The sequence below is a fragment of the Oncorhynchus nerka genome, linkage group LG27, assembly GCF_034236695.1.
Source record: "Oncorhynchus nerka isolate Pitt River linkage group LG27, Oner_Uvic_2.0, whole genome shotgun sequence".
Taxonomy (NCBI): domain Eukaryota; kingdom Metazoa; phylum Chordata; class Actinopteri; order Salmoniformes; family Salmonidae; genus Oncorhynchus; species Oncorhynchus nerka.
The window spans coordinates 37,673,681-37,689,024 of record NC_088422.1 but is presented as its reverse complement, the minus strand read 5'-3'; the positions used below and the strand labels follow the sequence as shown (position 1 = coordinate 37,689,024).

Here is a 15,344-nt window from a genome sequence, read left to right as displayed (position 1 = left end):
CTGTTGGCAAACGTGCAATCACTGGAGAATAAGCTGGACGAGCTCAGTTTGAGACTATTACATCAACAAAACATTAAGAAAAATAATATCCTATGCTTCTCGGAGTCATGGCTGAACAAGTACATGGATAATATACGGTTAGCTGGGTTTTCTGTGCATTGGCAGGAGAGAATGGTAGTGTCCAGTAAGCTCCGGGGGAGGGGTGTGTCTCTTTGTTAACAACAGCTGGTGCGCAATGTCTTATATTAAGGAAGGCTCAAGGTTCTGCTCGCTTGTTAGAATATCTCATGATAAACTGTAGACAACTATTTAACACAAGTTTTCATCTAAATTTTTCGTAGTTGTTTATTTACCACCACAAACCGATGCTGACACTAAGACCGCACTCAACTAGCTGTATAGGGCCATAAACAAACAAGAAAATGCTCATACAGAGATGGCGTTCCTAGTGGCCGGGGATTTCAATGCAGGAAAACTCAAATCAGTTTTACCTAATTTCTACCAGCATGTCACCTGTGCAACTAGAGGGAAAACAATTCTAGATCAGCTATACTCCACACACAGAGGCGAATACAAAGCTCTCCCTACATTTGATGTCTGACCATAACTCTATCCTCTTGATTCCTGCTTACAAGCAAAAAGGAGGAATCAGTGACTCACTCAATACGCAAGTGGTCTGATGAAGCGGATGCTAAGCTACAGGACTTTCGCTATTGAGGAGTTTACCACATCAGTCACTAGCTTCATAAATAAGTGCATCGATTACGTTGTCCCCACAGTGACCATACGTACGTGCATATCCCAACCAGAAGCCATGGATTATAGGCAACATCCGCACTGAGCCAAAGACTAGAGTTGACGCTTTCAAGGAGTGGGCAGCCCAGCAATGCAAGCCTACCAGACAGGCTAAATATTTCTATGCTAACTTCAAGGCAAGCAAAACAGAACAATGTGTAAGAGCACCAGCTGTTCTGGATGACTGTGTGATAACTCTCTCCGTAGCCGATGTGCGTGAGCCCATTAAAAAGGTTAACATTCGTGAGGCCTCAGGGCCAGATGGATTATCAGGATGCTTACTCAGAGCATGTGCTGACCAGCTGGCAATTGTCTTCACTGACATTTTCAACCTCTCCCTGACCCTGTCTGTAATACAGTGCATTCCGAAGGTATTCAGACCCCTTAACTCTTTCCACATTTTGCTACGTTACAGCCTTATTCTAAAAAATAATTAAATTGTTGATCCCCCTCATCAATCTAGACACAATACCCCATAATGATGAAGCAAAAACAGGTTTCTATAAATTAACAGAAGTATTAAAAATAAAACACAGAACTATCACATTTACATAATTATTCAGACCCTTTACTCAGTACTTTGTTGAAGCACCTTTGGCAATGATTACAGCCTCATTTCTTCTTGGGTATGATATGATACTACAAGCTTGGCACACCTATATTTGGAGTTTCTCCCATTCTTCTCTACAGGTCCTCTCAAGCTATGTCAGGTTGGATGGGGAGCATCGCCGCACAGCTATTTTCAGGTCTCTCCAGAGATGTTCGATTGTGTTCAAGTCCGGGCTCTGGCTGGGCCACTCAAGGACGTTCAGAGACTTGTCCCGAAGCCACTCCTGCATTGTCTTGATTGTGTGCTTAGGGTTTTTGTCCTGTTGGAAGGTGAATCTTAACCCCAGTCTGAGGTCCTGAGCACTTTGGAGCAGGTTTTCATCAAAAATCGCTTGCTCTGTGCATCTTTCCCTCTATCCTGACTAGTCTCGCAGTCCATGCCGCTGAAAAACAACTCCACAGCATGATGCTGCTACCACCATGCTGCACCAGGCCAAATAGTTTAATCTTGGTTTCATCAGACCAGATAATCTTCTTTCTCATGGTCTGAGAGTCTTTAGGTGCCTTTTGGCAAACTCCAAGAGGGCTGTATGTGCCTTTTACTGAGGAATGGCTTCTGTCTGGCCACTCAACCATAAAGGCCTGATTGGTGGGATTCTGCAGAGATGGTTGTCCTTCTGGAAGGTTCTCTCATCTCCACCGAGGCACTCTGGAGCTCTGTCAGAGTGATCATCGGGTTCTTGCTCACCTCCCTGACCAAGGCCCTTTTCCCCGATTGCTCAGTTTGGCCGGGAGGCCAGCTCTAGGAAGAGTCTGAGTGGTTTCAAACTTCTTCCATTTAAGAATGATGGAGGCCACTGTGTTCTTGGTGACCTTCAATGCTGCAGACATTTTTTCGTACCCTTCCTCAGATCTGTGCCTCGACACAATCCTGTCTCGCGTCTCTATAGAAAATCCCTTCAACCTCATGGGTTGTTTTTTTTCTCTGACATGCACTGTCAACTGCCTTTCCAAATCATGTGCAATCAATTGATTTCACCACAGGTGGTCTCCAATCAAGTTGTAGAAACATCTCAAGGATGATCGATGGATACAGGATGCACCCAAGCTAAAAATCCGAGTCTCATAGCAAAGGGTCAGAATACTTACAGTACCAGTCAAAACATTGGACACACCTACAGTGGGAGAACAAGTATTTGATACACTGCCGATATTGCAGGTTTTCCTACTTACAAAGCATGTAGAGGTCTGTCATTTTTATCATAGGTACACTTCAACTGTGAGAGACTGCATCTAAAACAAAAATCCAGAAAATCACATCGTATTATTTTTAAGTAATTCATTTGCATTTTATTGCAACAGATCCACAGATGACACCATCTTTATTGCATTCCACACTACCCTTTCCCACCTGGACAAAAGGAACACCTATGTGAGAATGCTATTTATTGACTACAGCTCAGCGTTCAACACCATAGTGCCCTCCAAGCTCATCACTAAGCTAAGGACCCTGGGACTGAACACCTCCCTCTGCAACTGGATCCTGGACTTCCTGACAGTCGCCCCCGGGTGGTGGAAGTAGGAAATAACACATCCGCCAAGCTGACCCTCAACACGCGGGTCCTTCGGGGGTGCATGATAGTCCCCTACTGAACTCCCTGTTCAGCCACGCAAGACTCCAACACCATCATTAAGTTGGACGACAATGAGACAGCCTATAGGGAGGAGTTCAGAGACCTGGCAGCGTGGTGTCAGGACAACAACCTCTCCCTCAATGTGAGCAAGACAAAGGAGCTGATCATGGACTACATGAAATGGAGGGCCAAGCACGCCCCCATCCCCATTGACGGGGCTATAGTGGAGCAGATCGAGAGCTTCAAGTTCCTCGGTGTCCACATCAAGGAGCTGTCATGGTCCAACCACACCAACACAGTCATGAAGAGGGCAGGACAACACCTGAAAAAGATTTGGCATGGGTCTTCAGCTGAAAAGATTTGGCATGGGTCCTCAGATCCTCAAATGGTTCTACAGCTGCGCCATCGAGAGCACTGGTTGCAACTGCTCGGTCTCCAACCGCAAGGCACTTCAGAGGGTAGTGTGTAGGTCCAGTGCATCACTGGGGCCAAGCTTCCTGCCATCCAGGACCTCTATACCAGGCAGTGTCAGAGGAAGACCAACAAATGTTAAGACTCCAGCCACCCTTGTCATACTGTTCTCTCTGCGACCGCACGGCAAGCAGTACCGGAGCACCAGGTCGAGGTCCAAGAGGCTTCTAAACAGTTTCTACCCCCAAGCCGTAAGACTCCTGAACACCTAATCAAATGGCTACCCAGACTATTTGCACCCCCCCTCTATCTCTTTTACACCGCTCCTACTCTCTGGTGTTATCATCTATAGCATAGTCACTATAATAACTCTACCTACATTTAAATATTACCTCAACTTAATGGTGCCCCCGCACATTGACTCTATACCGGCACCCCCCTGTATATAGTCTCGTATTGTTATTTTACTGCTGCTCTTGAATTACTTGTTACTTTATTTCTTATTCTTATCCAGTTTTTTTTATTTTTAACTGCATTGTTGGTTCGGGGCTCGTAAGTAAGCATTTCCCTGTAAGGTCTACACACCTGCTCTATGTGGTCCATGTGACTAATACATTTTATTTGATTTGCTCTGTGCCCCCTGCTGGTCATTTGATGTCATGATAGCTCATATATCTGCTGCTCCAGTAGACAGATGCTTGTATTGGTGACTCCACTCTAATAAAGTTATCTTCATCACTCTCTCTCCCTGTCTGATTAAAAGTTCCGCTCTTTATCAATCTGCTCTTTACAGTTTGAACTGGTGACCTCACAACTCCCATATTCAAATCAAATCAAATTTTATTTGTCACACACATGGTTTGCAGATGTTAGTGCGAGTGTAGCGAAATGCTTGTGCTTCTAGTTCCGACAATGCAGTAATAACCAACAAGTAATCTAGCTAACAATTCCAAAACTACTACCTTATAGACACAAGTGTAAGGGGATAAAGAATATGTACATAAAGATATATGAATGAGTGATGGTACAGAGCGGCATAGGCAAGATGCAGTAGATGGTATTGAGTACAGTATATACATATGAGATGAGTATGTAAACAAAGTAATCATCACTCTCTGTTTAAAGGGCATTCTATAGAAGTTCTGCAGTTTTATTGTGGTGTTCTTCACTGTAACTCAACAGGACATACTGTAATTCTCTGTGTGTTTTGAGGGTCATGTTTGACCCTTAGTGTTTCTGCCTTCCTCAGATCATCATGGCCATCCTGGCCTCATGGCTGATTTGTTTTATCTTTACCGTAACCAATGTTTTCCCACCGGAGAAAGACAAGTACGGTTACTACGCCCGCACCGACGCACGCCAGGGGATACTGGCAGCCGCACCCTGGTTCAAGATCCCCTACCCTTGTGAGTTACCACTCCTTATGGTGTCCAACCCACCCCTAGCTAAGCCCAAATTCTGAATGAGAGCATCCAATCGCTTCGTAGGTTCCTCAAATCTAGAATGTTTTGGAGTTGTTTGTTCCACATCAGTGTGTCGATGTTGTTTTTTTTTTTTTTACCCATAGTTCAGTGGGGTGTTCCTACGGTGACAGCGGCGGGGGTGATTGGTATGTTCAGTGCCGTGGTCGCCAGCATCATTGAGTCAATTGGAGACTACTATGCCTGTGCCCGCCTCTCCTGTGCCCCCCCACCCCCCATTCACGCCATCAACAGGTACTTGACCTTGCTTGCATAGCTCCTTGCCTAATGCACCTCATAGAAGATGCTTTTACCTCACACAGACACAATGGTTTGAATCATGAATTGACATCCGTCTCTCACTCACTCTCTCCCGCTTTCTTTCTGTTTTTCTCTCTTTGTAGGGGTATATTTACGGAAGGTCTCTCCTGCGTGTTGGATGGGCTGATGGGGACAGGAAACGGCTCTACTTCCTCCAGTCCTAATATAGGCGTGCTAGGCATCACTAAGGTAACCATCACACCCTTAAATACACAGAGTCCTACTACAAGTTCTATTCAAATATTAAATATTTGTTTTAATTGGCTAGTAGTCTGCTTGGATTTAATTTGCTCTGTAGAGTGGGACTATTTTATTCTTCCTGCTTCTTCGCTTTCTTACTCCCTGCTGCTCTCTGATTGGTCCTCCAGGTGGGCAGCCGGCGTGTGATCCAATATGGTGCTGCTATGATGCTACTGCTAGGGCTGGTGGGTAAATTCAGCGCATTGTTCGCCTCCCTGCCTGACCCTGTCCTGGGGGCACTGTTCTGTACCCTGTTTGGGATGATTACAGCTGTGGGACTGTCCAACCTGCAGTTTGTAGACCTCAACTCCTCCAGGAACCTTTTTGTTCTGGGCTTCTCCATTTTCTTTGGCCTGGTGCTGCCCAGCTACCTCAAACAGAACCCTCTGGTCACTGGTGAGTAGAGGACAAGTGGACTACAGATTAAGCTCATTGGCCTACTCCTTCAGTGTTCACACATCTAAAAGGACTGGGTAGGTCTCTGAACCCTCTCTCGTTCTCTCTCTATCCCTCTTTTCTGTCTCTCAGGTATAGTGTCGATTGACCAGGTGTTGAACGTCCTCCTGACCACAGCCATGTTCGTAGGGGGGTCAGTGGCATTTGTGCTGGACAACACTATCCCTGGTGAGTGGACTGTACTATCCCACTATCACTGTTAGTTTAGTCTATCACACTACTACTATTAATCTACTACTGTACTCAACCATTTTGAGTGCATTTTGAAATAGGACAAGCATATCACAAACTGTTGCCTTCTCCAATCGCTCACCCCCTCATCCTCTGTCTTCCTCTTCTCTCTCTCTCTCTTTCCTCTCTCCTTTCCTCCTGTCAGGTACGCCGGAGGAGCGAGGGATCAGGAAGTTGAAGCGTGGGTCGGGACCCAGTACTGCGGAGCTGGAGGGGATGAGAACCTACGACCTCCCGTTCGGCATGGACTTCCTGCGCCGCCACACCGTCTTTCAGTACTTCCCCATCAGCCCCACCTTCAGTGGCTACCAGTGGGGCGCGATCCGCAAGGCCTGCAGACTTAGGGGGGGACGGGGTGGGGCAGGGAAGCCAGCAGAGATGGAGGGAATCACAGATCCAGGGGAGAGCGGGGTATAGCAGACTGGTAGAACCGGGCTGGAGGGAAGAGATATGGAGTTTGGTACCATGGAAGGAAGGGAGGGGTGGAGGTTTTTGGGTAGCGTCAGGGCAGTGTGACATGCTCAACCCTGTCTTGTATGTATGTGTGTCTGTATAACACTGTCTATGGCCTATTCATGCTGTTGTTAGCATGTTATACCAGTGTTGTTACCAGTGTCATGAGCGTGTAATAACAGATGTCCTTATAGGGAACGTTTCAGATGGAGTTGCAACATGCTCTTGTCTCTGCCTAGTATGTGAGTGAAAGAGCATAGGAATGCCTTAGACAGCCCATTATTGAGGTCCCTCTCTTCCCATTGCACTATTTCTTCTAGATCTTCAGTTAACACTTATTTTCTCAGTTAACCTGTCTACATCAGTCAATCTGTCTACATACATTCCAAGGGGAATGGTAAGAAAAGGTTTGTTCTCTGCTGTTTAACCAAAATACTCCGATGTATTACACTCCCAGTGGCCTCTCTGTGTGTGTGCGTGCGTGTGTGTATGCCCACCCATGACATTGTGATGGGGTTGAGTGTGTCACTTGCGCTGGCACATTTCTTGTTTCCGGACAGATGGACAGAGACAGACAGACAGATGGATGGACAGTATCTCGTTTACGGCAAAAGTTTAAAGCTGAATGATTGACACCTTACAGACCCATTGAGAATCAGACGCAGCTGGTCAGTCAGCCCTGTTTAGCAAACCTACACTTCCCACGGTGGTTATGGGAAATGTAGTCTCCTGTTGAAAGGGGATTGGATGGAATTGAGGCTTTATGAAAATTCACATTAGACCAATAATTGGCCTGCATACTAAATGTACACACACACACACATACACACAGGCAAACACAAGCAAGGCAAGGTCATGCAGATACGGTTGATGAAAGTGGTAGACCTTAGCCATGCAAAGTGATTGTGGTGTTCGTTTTACATTAGAGTTAATGCACATTTTGTTTACTGGAACCTGCCCCTCTATTTGGCTTCTATTACGCGTTTAAGTCAAACACACAATTATGGCTGTTATGGTGACCGCATTATCACAACACCGGCAGTCACAAGTCATGACCGCAGTCAAATTCCACGTGACCGCTGAGTCATGGAAACCAAAACTGAGCTTTGATGGTCATTAATAGCCTACCAAATTTGCTAAAAGTCACTAATAGCCTTGTACTCAGCGATGTATTGTCCCTCTAATCACTCTGACATCAATGCAAATGCAATCAAAAATTAAATGAAACAATTAATGAGAGCCCTGGAATTCAGAGTTGGAACGGAATAGGATCACCTTTGTGCAGCTAGATAGAGCCAGCTCCTCATAGCTCAACCTGAACTCAAGGGTAGACATAACATAGTAAATGTCAATACGAGACACTCCATTTAGTATGACATGTTACATTTCATATGGCATGCATTAATTTGCTGTGATAACCATACCAAACGTAACATATACTAATTACTGTCCCAGAAATACGTTTACTACACAAGATGACCAAAAGTATGTGGAAACCTGCTCGTCGAACATCTCATTCCAAAATCATGGCCATTTTTATGGAGTTTGTCCCCCCTTTGCTGCTATAACAGCCTCCACTCTTCTGGGAAGGCTTTCCACTAGATGTTGGAACATTGCTGCGGGGACTTGCTTCCATTCAACAACAAGAGCATTAGTGAGGTCGAGCACTGATGTTGGGCGATTAGGCCTGGCTCGCAGTCGGCGTTCCAATTCATCCCAAAAGTTTTCGATGGGGTTGAAGTCAGGGCTCTGTGCAGGCCAGTTAAGTTCTTCCACACTGATCTAGACATTTCTCCAGAGAACGAACAGTTATTGTGCTGACGTTGCTTCCGGAGCCAGTTTGGATCTCGGTAGTGAGTGTTGCAACTGAGGACAGACATTTTTTACGCGCTTCAGCACTCGGTGGTCCCGTTCTGTGAACTTGTGTGGCCTACCACTTCAGGGCTGAGCCGTTGTTGCTCCTAGACGTTTCCACTTCAGAATAACAGCACTTACAGTTGACCGTGTCAGCTCTAATAGGGCAGAAATTTAACAAACTGACTTGTTCAAAAGGTGGCATCCTATGACTGTGCCACGTTGAAAGTAATTGAGCTCTTCATTAAGGCCATTCTACTGCCAATGACTGTCTATGGAGTTTGCATGGCTGTGTGCTTGATTTTAGAAAACGGGTGAACTAGCCGAATCCACTAATTTTGGAGTGTCCACATACTTTTGTATATATAGTGTATGTTATGTCTAGTCTATGAGACCATGCTGCATAGCTGGGGTTGTATTTTTTTCCCCCACTACAGACGGCTATACCGTTTCGGCTATATCATATTGGTTCGCTAATACAAGACTAGGAAAAGACCCAGTGCACTACATTTGTGATTGTTATATATACAGTACCAGTCAAAAGTTTGGACACCAACTCATTCAAGGGTTTTTCTTTATTTTTACTATTTTCTACATTGTAGAATAATAGTGAAGACATCAAAACTATGAAACGACACACATGGAATCATGTAGTAAGCAAAAAAGTGTTAAACAAATAAAAATATGTTAGATTCTTCAAAGTAGCCACCCTTTGCCTTGATGACAGCTTTGCACACTCTTACCATTCTCTCAACCATCTTCCGCTGGAATGCTTTTCCGACAGTCTTGAAGGAGTTCCCACATATGCTGAGCACTTGTTGGCTGCTTTTCCTTCACTCTGCTGTCCAACTCATCCCAAACAATCTCAATTGGGTTAAGGTTGGATGATTGTGGAGGCCAGGTCATCTGATGTAGCACTCTATCAATCTCCTTCTCGGTCAAATAGAACTTACACAGCCTGGAGGTGTGTTGGGTCATTGTCCTGTTGAAAAACAAATGATAGTCCCACTAAGCGCAAACCAGATGGGTTGGTGTCTCACTGCAGAATGCTGTGGTAGCCATGATGATTAAGTGTGCCTTGAATTCTAAATAAATCACAGACAAATGTCACCATCACACCACTTCCTTCATGCGTCACAGTGGGAACCACACATGCGGAGATCATCCGTTCACCTACTCTGCGTCTCATCAAAGACACAGCGTTTGAACCAAATATCTCAAATTTGGAATTCAGACCAAAGGACAGATTTCCACCGGTCTAATGTCCATTGCTCGTGTTTCTTGGCCGAAGAAAGTCTCTTCTTATTGGTGTCCTTTTGTAGTGCTTTCAGCAATTTGACCATGAAGGCCTGATTCACACAGTCTCCTCTGAATAGTTGATGTTGAGATGTCTGTTTCTTGAACTCTGAAGCATTTATTTGGGCTGCAATTTCTGAGGCTGGTAACTCTAATGAACTTATCCTCTGCAGCAGAGGTTACTGGGTATTCCTTTCCTGTGGCGGTCCTCATGACAACCAGTTTATCATAGCGCTTGATGGTTTTTGCGATTACACTTGAAGAAACTTTAAAAGTTCTTGAAATGTTCCAGATTGACTGACCTTCATGTCTTAAAGTAATGATGGACTGTTGTTTCTCTTTGCTTATTTGAGCTCTTCTTGCCATAATATAGACTTGGTATAGACCAAATAGGGCCATCTTCTGTATACCACCCCTACCTTGTCACAACACAACTGATTGGCTCAAACACATTAAGAAGGAAAGAAATTCCACAAATAAACTTTTAACAAGGCACACATGTTAATTGCATTTCAGGTGACTACATCATAAAGCTGGCTGGGAGAATGCCAAGTGTGCAAAGCTGTCATAAAGGCAAAGGGTGGCTTCTTTGAAGAATCTCAAATATAAAATATATTTTGATTTGTTTAACACTTTTTTGGTTACTACATGATTCCATATGTGTTATTTCATAGTTTTGATGTCTTCACTCTTATTCTACAATGTAGAGAAATAGTACATATAAGGAAAACCCTTGAATGAATGGGTGTGTCCAAACTTTAGACTGGTACTGTATATATTTTCTAAAATAAAATAATCAGATTTCTTTCCACACCCTCAGCACCCCTAGGCCTATAGGCATGCATTATTTTGCAACTTTTTCAAATCATAGTTGCATGTATCATGTAGCCTAGCCCATAGAATATATGTTTTGAGAAGGTTTGTCTCACAACTAAAGTGGCCAAATAACTCTATATCATAGCCTATAGCCCTTGGATCCCTGGGGCCGGGTTGGAGAGCCCATAGCCTACAGACACTATAGTGAAACATGTATTCTTATAAACCCAGTCATCGTGTGTGAAAGCAGAGTTTGCTATTCGAGTGCAGGCTTCGTATTACATGTTGATTTTTAGTTTTTTTTTTTTTGTGGGCCATTAATTTCAAAATAATTCCACACATTTATCATATGTGAAAGACCAGATGAAATTGAAAATAGTCTGATGGGTGAGAATATTATCAAGTGCTTGACAAATTGCGAATGAGAGACGGATGAAGTGTGTGCAGCCTGCGCAAGAAACAGAGCAGAGCGCATGCCTTTCATGCAACCTTTTTCAAATCATCATTACAGCATTTGTCAGCCTTTGGCTATATGTTTTGATTTCTAATACATTCCAAGGTTTGTATCACAACTACAGTTGCATAAATAACTCTAAATGAAGCATATAGGAGGACTTGTTTCAAGTTATCACTTTGTTAACCGCTCAACACAGAATAGGGAGTGCAACACGTGTGCACTCCCTCGGACATCGTTTTGGGGAAATATCCATTCTATTTTATTCACCTATGTTCAGTTGTATTCTTCTTACTATGAAATAATATTAAATAATTCCACAAGAATTCTAAGCAAATCTTGTGTGTTAAATGAACTAGTCCCACAGCCATATGGCATAGCCAGATCAGGGGCGAACATAAGGATGACTCAGAATATACTATTCTGTTCTTCTGAAATAGGCTACATCTTCATATAATTTCTTTAGACCTGCCTAAAATAGGCTATATTACATGGATTTATACAACTTTTGAAAATGTAGATGTTCCAAAGGTCCACATCAGTGGCTTGTAGACTATGCGTTGAAGCCCGGAGATGCTAAACGTGTTTATGTTAATTAAAGGTCATTTTAACGTGAACCCAGCAATTATTTGCATGGCAGTTAGGCTGACAAAATTGCATGACTGCCACTGCCCTACACACAACACAACAGATCTCCCAACAAACTGTCAATGTCCTGCACTGAACAGGGGGCCCGGTCCCAAATCAACCTCTAGTCCTGGACACTTCTCCTAAGTCCCCTAGTCCTGGACACTTCTCCTAGTCCCCTAGTCCTGGACACTTCTCCAAGTCTCCTAGTCCTGGACACTTCTCCTAGTCCCCTAATCTTTGGACACTTCTAGTCCCCTAGTCTTGGACACTTCTCCTAGCACCTTATTCCTGGACACATCTAAATGCCCTCTCATAGATCTGAAAGAACTAGAATGGATGTATGGAAATATCATGGTAACAACCCTCCTGAAGGGTTAGTTGAAGCTAGTAGGCCACCACTTGTGATTACACCTGTCTGGTTCTTTCACATCCAGGAAGGGCCATGAAGAAGAGTCTAGTCCATGGGCATGAGCTAGTGCTGGGGAAGAGGGCTTGATTTGGGACTGGAAATGAGGGTCAAAATCGATATGTTCACCCAGTCAGCTTGCAGGCCTTACTGTGTCAGTATTATCTTTCGCATCTTTAACTACCACCACCAAAAACCAGCTCTCTCATGAACGCGTACTCCCTCATCCAGCTGCTGTTATTACAACTGGAATTTCAAGGTTGACTTATAAGCTGCTTGTAAGACATTATTGAATAGTTTAACAAGTAATAACTATTTGTAAGTCATTGCTGTAAGTAAGTTGTTCATGTATTTATTAACTTGTAAGGATCTATAATCAGATAAATAACAAGCAACAGGCTATATACAATCTAATGGTTAACCAACTGTGTAATAATGTTCATAAGCAGTTCATAAGCACACTTTCAAAAGCATTCATACTTTTTTTTATATATATAGGCTACAAACGCTTTAGCACGAAGCAGAATGCACTTGGATTTCTAGTTGTGCGATCACACCATTGTTTTTCAAATGTAGCCATTTTTTCTAACTCACTGATATCCTTAATTTTGCCAATGTGTGTTGGATGCATACTTAGACTAGTGTTTGGGTAGTGTTTGTCAGCACATGCATGGGGGCCACTGCCCAGGCCACCGCCTGAGTAAAGATCATGCTATGATTAAGGCTTATGTTCAGAGTAACACCCGTGCAGGGTTTGCAGAGGAAGGAAGAGGAGAGACGCTCCACAGATTTAGCTAGGCAAATGACCAGAAAAAAACGTATGTACCCAGATGCCTGACTGAAAGTGAGAAGTAGTGAAAGAAAAGAGAGGTGGTTTTTAAAGTGCCAATCGCATCCCTGATTTCTGTCCTGCCCTCTGCTCTGTCCTACTCTGCTACAGATGTCAGGTGGTCTACTGTTCTGTTCAAGTGAACATGTTTGATTTACAGACACGGCACCATAACAGTATCTTCAGGTTTAAGGGTGTGTAATGGAGGGATTATTTTAAAATGTTTATAGGAGAGGGGTTGTGGCTGTATTATTATTATTATTATATCTTTTATTTTTCAATGGCTCATAGACTGTACAATCTTATCCTGCACCTATTAATTACTATTATTGTTATGATTGTTACTAGAGCCATTGTTCATATTGTGTAATCCCCCCCCCCCCCCCCCCAAATCCTCTCTCCATCCCTCGTGTGGTAGAATGTTTCAGAAGCTGGGGTCAAGTTCATGTCAATAATTCACAACTGAGGGTGCATCAGAAATGGCACCCTATTCCCTATATTATGCACTGTACTGCATAAGGGATAGAATGTCATTTGGGACAAACTTAGTGTGATTGACATGGGGGCGACTTTTTGGAACCTCTGCTATGTGTGTTTGCACTGGAGTGCTGTGTGTTACTGTGTGAGCCATCATCCATAGAAAACCAATGGTTGACTGTTGAGGTAGGGTTGAATTGAGACTCCTTCTGGCCAGTGTGGTTGACTATCATAAGCCTACATGAGACTTAACAACATGAACAAGATGCACAGTTTCAGACTGAACCAAAATGCAAAAGAAGCACCTATCCTTTCTTCATTCTTTCTCAAACTATTTCCCTTGCTCTTCTATTTGCTGCACCAAAACAATGAGCGTGGGAGTAGTCACTGGTTCAGAAATGCAGACATTTTTAAAATGTTAAGTAACATTTCAGATTTACTTTGTTTTATCTTGTTGATTATTTTATTTAGTTATGATTAGTAAGAAAGTAATTGTTTAGTGAAATTTATGTGACGAGTATTTGTGTGCCTTATGCACAATGTCAAAGATATTTATCAGTTTAGAATTGACTTGTTCTGGCCCTATAATCATTTTCAGATTTTCCGTTGTTGCAGAGAGATCATGATAGTGTTAGTCTCCACAGGCAGCAGGTTGAACTGGACATGACTCCGTTAGGCCCTCGAACTAGACCTGGAGGTGTGAGGGGAAAAGGAGAACACCTTGAACATTCTGCTCTAAACAGACTAACTATAGTCAGGGTGTGGAGAGAAGAGGATAGCCAATGGTTTTGTACCAATGTTTGATATGGCAGCATGCTTGGTACTGCCTTCCTCTTCTCTGATCCGTAGAGCTAGGAACAGTGGATAGATGGAATAGACCAGTCCTTCAACTTGCTCAACTACCCCCCCCCCCCCCCCCCCCCCCCCCCTCCACGCCTGCAGTGCAAATATGGTGTCTGTGTCCTCTCTGTTTAAGTGTGCCTGTTTTCGAGAGAGAGAATGTCTGAAATAGCATGTTGTCCACTAGGGGAGTAGAGTGTTATTTCAGCTTCAGCCCATAGACCACCTCAGTTGAAGCCAATGCCTCACCTCTGTACGAGCTTTAACTCATTCTCAATGTTAAAAACCATGCCCCACGAGCCAGGTCAAGGTATGGCCATGTCTATGACACAAATAAATATATCCCTTTCAGTTATTTTGAAGGGGAAACTACCTGAAGAATATACATTTCTCTTTCTCAAGTGTTTTATCTTTTTAAAGTTTTTTTTTTTTTAATACATCGTTATGTTTATTACAGACAAATGTTTGTAAGAAAATAAATCATGCATTTTAATATTTTGTCATGCTGCAAAGTGCACCATTTATTACATTTTTATTTAATTAAAATAAAGAATACATTTCTTTCTATTTTTAATCTGTAGTTTGGTGGAATACTTTTGCTAGTTAGAATTTTTTAAATATTGTATATTTCCAACATTGCTTCCTGTTATCATGTTAATAAAGTGTTCATGCAAATTGAGAAACACCTGACAAACTTTAAACAGATGTCAAAATATATACATGTATTACATTTACATTTAAGTCATTTAGCAGACGCTCTTATCCAGAGCGACTTACAAATTATGTATATTGAATTGAGTAGACTACAGTGTGCGGACAACTTCTGGACCAGGCATTGTGTATACTAATAGTAGCAACAAAATGTTATATTCTTTGTTCCTTAAACTATTTAATAAGATGTTACAAAATTAATGCCGTCTATTGTCTTTATTGTTAGTAGAAATCAATTAATTATGTTTAGACCTCTATCTTACTATTTCAGCCTAGACTGCTGCACAACATCATATATAGTCTCAAGTTCTATTGTTTAAATGATTCTCTTTCAATTTGTCCACTCTCTCCACCCCTGAGAGTGAGTGTTCGTGAGATTAAGCATATTGTTGTGTCTAGTAACATCACACACTAAACCATCCTCTTTATTGACGTCAGGACGTCTGAGCGGCGCAGCTAGAGCAGATGTTACTGAAGAGAT

At 42.9% G+C, this 15,344-nt stretch overlaps 1 protein-coding gene across 3 annotated transcripts in view; it reads left to right on the top strand.

Annotated features, from left to right (window-relative positions):
* The window catches only part of slc23a2 (solute carrier family 23 member 2), a 73,418-nt gene extending 58,354 nt beyond the window's left edge, over positions 1–15,064 (top strand). For all 3 annotated transcript variants that reach the window (XM_065011655.1, XM_065011654.1, XM_029638096.2), the window contains 6 exons: positions 4,639–4,795; positions 4,957–5,104; positions 5,254–5,359; positions 5,539–5,806; positions 5,939–6,034; positions 6,243–15,064. In XM_065011655.1, the coding sequence (XP_064867727.1) occupies positions 4,639–4,795; positions 4,957–5,104; positions 5,254–5,359; positions 5,539–5,806; positions 5,939–6,034; positions 6,243–6,514 (1,047 nt within the window). In that variant the 3' untranslated portion in view covers positions 6,515–15,064. The remainder of the gene's footprint in view (positions 1–4,638; positions 4,796–4,956; positions 5,105–5,253; positions 5,360–5,538; positions 5,807–5,938; positions 6,035–6,242) is intronic.
* The last annotated feature ends 280 nt before the right edge of the window (positions 15,065–15,344 follow it).